General features: G+C 36.4%; 1 protein-coding gene across 1 annotated transcript; it reads right to left on the bottom strand.

The window, feature by feature from the left end:
• Positions 1-1,248: 1,248 nt before the first annotated feature.
• Positions 1,249-7,239, bottom strand: LOC107958270 (tRNA wybutosine-synthesizing protein 2/3/4). Its single transcript, XM_016893981.2, has 9 exons — positions 6,359-7,239; positions 5,781-6,229; positions 4,421-5,581; positions 4,134-4,263; positions 3,526-3,761; positions 2,891-3,026; positions 2,416-2,492; positions 1,755-1,861; positions 1,249-1,657 (listed from the first exon to the last, which is right to left on the bottom strand). The coding sequence occupies exons 1-9, from the start codon at positions 7,082-7,084 to the stop codon at positions 1,557-1,559; spliced, it is 3,123 nt and encodes a 1,040-aa protein (XP_016749470.2). The 5' UTR covers positions 7,085-7,239; the 3' UTR covers positions 1,249-1,556.
• Positions 7,240-8,561: the final 1,322 nt, after the last annotated feature.

The following is an 8,561-nucleotide window of genomic DNA, read 5'->3' on the forward strand; positions in this document are numbered from 1 at the left end:
AAAATTTATTTCATTTTAGATGAGATGAATGGGATGGTTAAATGCAATTTCATTAAAGACATGAATGGGACGAAAACAAAATACTAGAGGCAAAACAAACTATGGGTTAATGAATATAGGCAGCAATAATGTAATAATACAGTGCCTTAGATATAAGCTTCTAGGTCTAGCCAAAACTTGGACTGTATATACTTTGTTACAGTTTAAATCCATTTTTATCATTAATTTGGAAAAAGAATACCCTTCACTTAAAAAGTGGGGTATTTATTATGCATCGGATAGCGTGTAGGAATTGCTAATCCAATCCAAAATTGAAGAAAGGAAAGCTGACAAATTTATTCAGATCTTGGATGAAGAAGAAGCAGCCCACTAGCCTACCACTCACAGACATTTGCCCTTTTATTTTGGTGGGGGGACATCTCTCCCATTCAAACAATGGACCCACTTACATTTTTCTAGCAAGTTTATTTTAAACATTTATTGTTAATGGCAATTGGCAATACATTATTGAAATCTAAGACGACAAAGCTAAAAGTTATTGTCACTGTCACATTTAGCTTGATTAAATTGGATTCTCTAGAATTCAATAATAATAATAAGAGAGTTTGGAGGCTTTAGGCAAAGTGCAGAAGCAAATGCATTTCCGTGACGTAGTAGGGCTTTTTCATGTTGCCAGCAATGCCCTTTTGTAACCCACTATTGTTTTGCTTTACAGCACTACAGCATGAAGGGTAGATGCGAGAAATCGGGGGAGCTCAACCAAGAGGTAGGATGGACCACCGACACTTTCATATCACTTGTTTGTTTGTATATATGGATAAACGTGAACGGTGAACCCCCCCAAGTGATGAATCATCATGGCAGCTGAAAAATAATATTAACAAATGAAATAGGGAACAAAATATGTTCTGGGTCCTAACCTTGTATGCGTGAACACGACATTTTGTAACCTTGCCAGCGTAAACATTTTCAGTAATTACAGTAAAAAGAATAACACGAAAGTGAATAAAATTTCTTCAGAATGAACTTCGCTTAACCATTCATTTTTACTTACCTACTTTTATGCATTCATGTACCTATTGCATTGATGCATGCTTTCATTATATGCAGAGTAATAATGCTACTGTTGTGACGACTGATGAGTGATGCCCACGCGCCTTTGTTTCAAGCTTTTGCCACTTTTTCGTCGGAACTACCACTTGTTGACTTTTAATCTCGTAACGTTAATGAATCACTTCAAACATAAAATGGACTAACGGAGTCTTTTTATATGAATTTAAAAGAAGTATGTAGAAGATCTTTTAATTTCACTAAATTGCTGTATGATGGGCCGAGTTCTATGGGTCACAAGCTTCCTCTCATCAAAGAGTTATTCGGGCTTTGGGTGAATAAAAGAGTAACGAGCAGGTTCGGCAGTCACAGACAACTTAAATAGGGCATTAATGGATAAATGGGTTACCATATAACCCACCCGTATGGATCCGCACTCGCATGTTTGCCCCCTCGAATTATTTCCCAAGAGATGCAGACACTAACCGTCATGAAACAATTTCATCCTAGATCTGTCTGCATTTAACATCAGCAACAAGATGGCGGATGTGTGGGGCATACCATTTCACTTTCTCCACATGATCGATCGTAACTTCCCAACGATGGCCTGCACCCAACATTAATCACTTTAAACTGGCTTTTTCTTAAATAAAACATGAACCCCAACATGTACATGTACGTTGTATAAGCTCAGAAAGTCATACCCTCGGATCTTGCAATTTCAGATATCGATTTTGAGACATGGTTAGCCCACAATTCCACCTCGGTGTCCTTCACATTCCCGTGGACATGCAATATCCCACCGTTACTCCTGCATTTTTAGTACCATCATTAAATGTGACCACAAACAATGGGAGAAAGAGAGAAAGAAGAATGCACGGACTTCCCCCATGAGTTCCTTAAATGAAAAAAGCAATACGTATATCGGGGTCTAAAAGTGCGACAAGTTTAAGATCTCACAAGGAGATACTAGCAAAACTGCTATAAATATAACTGAAGCCTCGCTAGACAGTTCTTCCAGAGTCCAGAAATGGAGTAATCAACCAAATAAAAATTCAGAACCAGAGCAAATATTTAAACTATACCCATGTCTAGGAGATGTTGTAAAGAAACCATGAATATTATCCAAGACCAAGTTCATCTGCACACTGAAGGTGAATGGTAGTGGACTTTTGCTTGAGAAAACTATTGCAAGCCGGGGGAGAAGCAACAAATCACAGAAAAAGTTTCAAAGAATAACCCTACAACTCTTTTTCTTCTAATTTATCATTGAATTCGGATTTTAAACTGGAAACAAGTAATGAATTTGATATTAGGCAAGGTGACATGAAATGAAACACAAGTAATAACACCAGAGCAAAGCACCTTAATGCCCTCACAGCAGTAAGCCAGCTACCCTCACTTGATGGAAGAAGACCGAGACAAACTCGATCTGCCACTCCCTATAGGAAAATAATCAATAGGAATCAATCAATACAGTTTATTTTGGTACTTAAGGCTCAAGTTGCCATGGCAATATTTTATTTTCAGTCTATTTCATGAAAGGGTGAGTATTTGGTACACTGGCAGTGTACTTTCTTTATTTCACAAGCAGCCTCAAAAAAAGGACATGTGTCTTTTTTTTTTAAATATATATATTTTTTAATAATTTACTATACCCCTATAGGACACTTGCCAACCCCCTAACCCTGTCCATGTAGTTTAAAAACTCCACTGGCAGTGTACCAAATATTCTCCTTTATGAAAAAAGCATATATAGATAAATATGCTGCCTTGTCCTTGTATTCCAAGGGTATAAATGTTTACAGTGTCAATGCGGATATTAAGCATGCCAATGTACCTTGGGTGCTGTAATCCGATTATCCCCTTCAAGTACGATACAACGATCAGAGACAGAATTGGCTTCAAGATTACGTTTAAGAGCCTCAATGGCATAAGGATTCCATTCACAAGCATAGACTAACTTTGCTTTCGCCCTGATTGATTAGCATTACAATTCAAAAAAGGCATCAACATAACAGAAAAGACAAAATAATCAGTGAAATTAAAAGTCAGCAGGTTGAAAATTGAAGAGATAATAAAAAATCTCCATACACTAACTTATAATTCCCCATCAAAACGTGTAATTCCTGTTAACAACACGATGGTGGAATGACACAAGAAATCCTTATCCTCCACATAGCCCATAAAATGACAAGTGTCATACCATTAATTCAAAATCCTTAAATCTAACACCAATTACAACAAACTACAGACCAGTACAGATGCGAAGGATGATATGGTAATTGTCAGACCAACAACATTATCTAACAACTTTTTTAGAGGGAAAAAGAAGTCTGCTTCTAGTCAAAGGTCACAAAAACCAAGTTAGCAAGTATTTACATCTGCACGTAATGTGTGTGTGACAGAGAGAGCTGAAAATACTTGAGATTTGGAGAAAATTTGAAAGGCATAAAAATCATAATTAGAGCATACCTAACAAGGAAGGGCAATACAACATATCCAATTCCAGCAAACAGATCCACGATGACTGCATCTGTACAATCTGAACTGGCCATACGGATTTTCTCAGAAAGATTGCCCCAAGAGAACATGCACTTGGTAGCATCAAAAGAATATAGAATCCCATTTTCACGATGATCAACCCAGCCATTATCTCCTACAAGAATCTCCAAAGTACTGTCCCTTGTACCATTTGCAGTGACCCGGCCCTTGACAAATTATAGAAATTAATTCAATAAGTCCATGAGTGGCATACATAATATGACGAATGGTACCCCTGAGATTCTTAATTATTGACTCTTTGTCTAAAAATAAACAACTAATTTAATTCAACTCGTTACTCCTAAAACAAATTGGAAACAACAGTTAAACAAATTAAAACCTTCAAAGTCATTTTCTTGAAATCTTAACTTTGCCTTCCATATAAAAATTGGACATACTGACCAACTAACTAGAGACAAAAAATATCATTTTACGGTATTAGACTGAATCAGCATAAGACAAGAAGTTTTTGAACAAAAGTAAAGAAAGAATTATCAGTCAATATAGCAGCTAAGATATGATTCATCCATATATCTTACCTGCCGTGCAAGGCGACAAGTATTAAGGGATTTGGCAATAATGGGCCAAAGCTCCTCTCCAATTGAATTCCATATTGGGTCCCCGAAGGATGAAATCGGTAGCACAACAATATCACCAATCCGTTCCCACCTGAACTAGTCGAAGATGTTAAAATAGTGAGGATATTGCATGCGCAGGTACACAAAGAAAACCAAAGCTAGCCACTGAAACTCTCAATCTAACTCAAAAAATTTCACAGAATTGAAACTGGAATAAGCAAACAATGAAGTGAAGTAGTGAAACAAACCTGTTTGGTAGCTGCTCCAGAAGCTTATCTGATAACCCCTTTTGCCTAATCAAAGAGGCAACAGCTTCAGTCATTATTTTTAAGGGAGATTTACAAGCTTTTCTTTTTTGAACAAGCTCATCTGGAAGCTTAGTAGCACCATATTCCTTAAGAATGTCCAGAGCTACTGAGGAGGACATGTCATTTAAGAGTGAACCTTCAGCTCTAAATGGTTTAGATGGATGATGATCACTCAAAACTTCAAATCTGTCTTCTGAGAAGATAGCACAAAACTTCTCGGTCACAGGGAAAGAGATGAACAAACCATCCTCTTGTGCATAAACTTTTCTCTCTAGATCTAACCATCCAAACTTCTTCAATATGTCCTTTCCTAATTTTGCATTTTTTTTTTCAAGTTTTACAACCCAACTCGAAGCATCTATCTGTCCTGTCTGGTTCTCAACATTTAAGCTTTGCATTTCAGGATGTTGAGGTGAACCAGTTCCAACATGTGGAGCTTGTAAAAGAACATTCCCATTTTCCATCATACCTTCCTCTTCCTTATTAACTTCATTTTCACCGAGCTTTCGAGAACTGTCATGATCATCTAGAGATAATAAAGGAAACAAGTTGATTTTCATAGGCTCACTAAACTTGGTTCCAAAAGCATAACAAGCTGCTCCACCACCAACCATAATAAGATCATCACGAACAACATTGGCTGTGGAACGCACAAAAAGTTCTTTATCCATTGAACTGAGGGTCACATGCTTCCAGACTAGGCTTCGCATATCTAGTAATGTCAACTCTTGACAATGTTGTGTAACAGGACAACCTCCAATTATTCCAATAAAATACTTGTAGACAAACATGGAGTGGGAGAACCTAGCATATGGGCTTCTTCCTCCTACCTTTTCTACTTTCCATGAACATGTTAGAGTATCAAAACTGTACAAGTCCCCAAGAGCCTCTCCATAGTACCCTCCAAACATGAATAACTTAGATCCATATGCCACCATTGAGTGAGAATGACGAGCACATGGCCGTTCACCGTGGGCAATTAGTTCTTCCCATTGCAGTGTATTGGTGTCAAGAACATGCAATGATGAAGAGATTGTTTCGTTATTAAGGCCACCAAAGACATAAATCTTTGATCCTACTGCAGCGGCCGCATGCCGATGCCTGTGCAAGATACATACAGACTACAAATTAAGAACTAAAATGAGATGCAGGCTGAGGCAGGGAAAGAAACAGTAGATACAGACATTAATGTACATTCATAGCATGTTCACGGAGGGATTTACACAGATAATGCTTTTTTATAACATATATTTAACCCAATGAAACTAACTGGAGAGGCAGAACAGCAAGATATGAGTACCTTGGAGGAAAAGCGCTGCCAGTACGATCTAGTAGCCTCCATTCGTTCTTTAACGTATTGAGAATCCATACCTCGCTCAGTTTGTTCGTAGGATCAGCCCTGCCTCCAATAACATACATGCAATCTCCGATTAAAGAAGCAGTGTGACCCAGGCGAGGTGATGGACGGCCCGCCACATTGATTTCTCTCAATGTCCCATGCAATGGATCAAGGAGAAAAGAGTCATCTCTTCTCGCATGTTTTCCACTGCCCCCAAAGCCACCAAATATAAGAACTTCAGCTTTGTTTGTGCTTTCTAAGGTACAAGTAGAATGGCCCCAAAGGAACAGTCTCTCTATAGGTTCACCAGCAATTACCATCTGACTAATAGATAAACTGCAGCCGGGAATTCCTTCAGTTTCCACCAATGATTCACGAGAAAATCTTGCTTTTTCGCTAGGAACGATGTTCTGCAAGCGCATACGTGAAATAGCTCAAAATTAAAGCCTCAATCATAAATATAAAAGCTCATTATAATCACAAAGCTCGGGGTTCATATGAAATAATTGTAAAATCATAGTAAAACAAAATTTACCAACTTGAGAATCTACAAAACTTCTCTCCAAACCATCTTGATCTTCATTACAATCACCGCCACTCACACTACACTTTGAACCAGTCGCGTTTTCCAATGTTCCATCCTGACTTTTTCGAAATGATCTAAGAAACCCTTCAGTTCTCTTCCAATTAGCTTCCATTTTCTCATTAGCAACCCCAACAAGAAACCTCAAGTAATCTTCAGACACCATAATCTTCTGGGTATCCCCCAAAGGCACCTCCAACCGTATCGAGCACCGTATCCCCACTATCACTCTCTTGCTGACGCTTGTAATCCCAGACTCTCTGAACCCACAAGCAATCGCCAAAGAAACCAAACTCTGAGCTGAAATTAAGTCTCTACACTCAACGGCAATGATGAGAGGCTCGAATCGAAAGACCAACTCACTGTCTTGAATCAACTTAGTCGAGTCAGAGAAGAGTAGGGAGATGACCGAGTCGGGATCAGCCGTGTCGTGCGTGATGAAGAGCCAGGTACCTCCTCGGGCTTTCTTTTTGGTGGGATTATTGGAGCTGGGATTGGGTTTTGGTTGGGAAAGGATAGAGATACGGCCAGAGCAGGAACTGGTGGTGAAGTAAGAAAGGTGGTTGTTGAGGACGTTGATGAGAGGAATGATGGGTGTGTCTAAAGAGCCTTTGGGTGAATTATCTGCTTCATTGGAGCTCAGTGAAGCTAACGTCGATGCCTTCCTCTTGTCAAAGTCCATTTTATTTTTCAGCCACCTCTTTCACTGTTTTCTTCTTTCTTTCGGCTCCAAAAACCCTTTGCTAAATCTTAGATTCAAAGGGTAGGGATAAAGAGAAAGGTAATGGATAATTTTGGAGATTTTCATTAATTTATGGGCTTTGAGCTTTACGCAGTAGTAATGAAGTGATTCAGACTTTCATTTTTTTGATTCATGGATGGGCCATGGACTCGAGCCATTTTCTTTTTGACAGTAGAGACAATAGTTGGGTTTTTTTTTATCTATATTACTAAACATAAAAAGCAAGGCCTTAGGGCCTTTTCTTCTTCCTTTTATACGTAATAATATAATGGTGAAATTTTTATTCTAATCCCTCTATTTTTTAGATTATATAAAAATAGTTAAATTTTAGTTTTGATACCTATACTTCACTCAAATTTGAGATTTAATTTCTATACTTTTATTCAGATTAAAATGTCATTAGTAAGCTTAAATACTTTATTCAGTTTGAAATGCTTATGCAAATTTTTAAAATTTGTTAACATTGTTAAAATTCTCTATTAAATTCATGTCCAGGGATATCAAGTAAGTATTTCTTTTGTTAATTTCAAAATGCCATACCAACAAGTTGAATTAAAGCATTTTAATTGTGTTAACAAATAAACTTAAAATTTTAAATTTAAAAAATAAAGGGACTAAAATCTTAAAAATAAAAATACAAAAATTAAATTCCAAGGTATGAATAATACAATAACTTAGAAGTATAGTGCAACATTTAAAATTTCATTCTATAATATAATAAAATAAATAAATACTTAACAGAACGCGAATTGTGGGTGGCAACCATACTAATAACTCTATGTAATTGCCTTCCTCCTAACACGCGTTCAGTCCCTTTAATTCAATTTTTTTTTCATTATAATTATAATGGTATAATTTCAATTTTGATTCATCAATTATAATAACACTTGAAATTTATTTTTTATATTTTAATTTGGCATAATTTGATTCCCGTATTTTATAACAATATGAGTTGATTCAGATAGCTAACATCATTAGTTATTTTATTAAATTTTGTTATATTAGTTTTTAAAAAATGCTATTCCGATGAGAATTTATTTTGACATAATGAATTTGAATAAGTGTTATTAAAATTCAGGTTGGCTAATATATTTGGCCTAATTGATAACAACTTGTTTAGCAATTATAATATAATGATAAAATTGCAGTTTCAATCTCTCTACTATGCTCGTATTTGGGATTTAGTGATTGTAATTTAATTTGACATAATTTGATCATGTACTTTTATAATGACATTAGTTAGTCAAAATAATTAGAATCTTTAACTATATCGATTAAAATGATTATGTGAATTAGCGATGTCGAAAATAGTGGTTCGAGACCATCAAATCGACAAATGAACTCGTAGATTATATTATTTAATATTCATGAGCCAAATGTAGCTTTTAAAAGATTTTTGAAATAGTAATTTGTTTTT

This window comes from Gossypium hirsutum, chromosome A05 (assembly GCF_007990345.1).
Source record: "Gossypium hirsutum isolate 1008001.06 chromosome A05, Gossypium_hirsutum_v2.1, whole genome shotgun sequence".
Classification (NCBI taxonomy): Eukaryota; Viridiplantae; Streptophyta; class Magnoliopsida; order Malvales; family Malvaceae; genus Gossypium; species Gossypium hirsutum.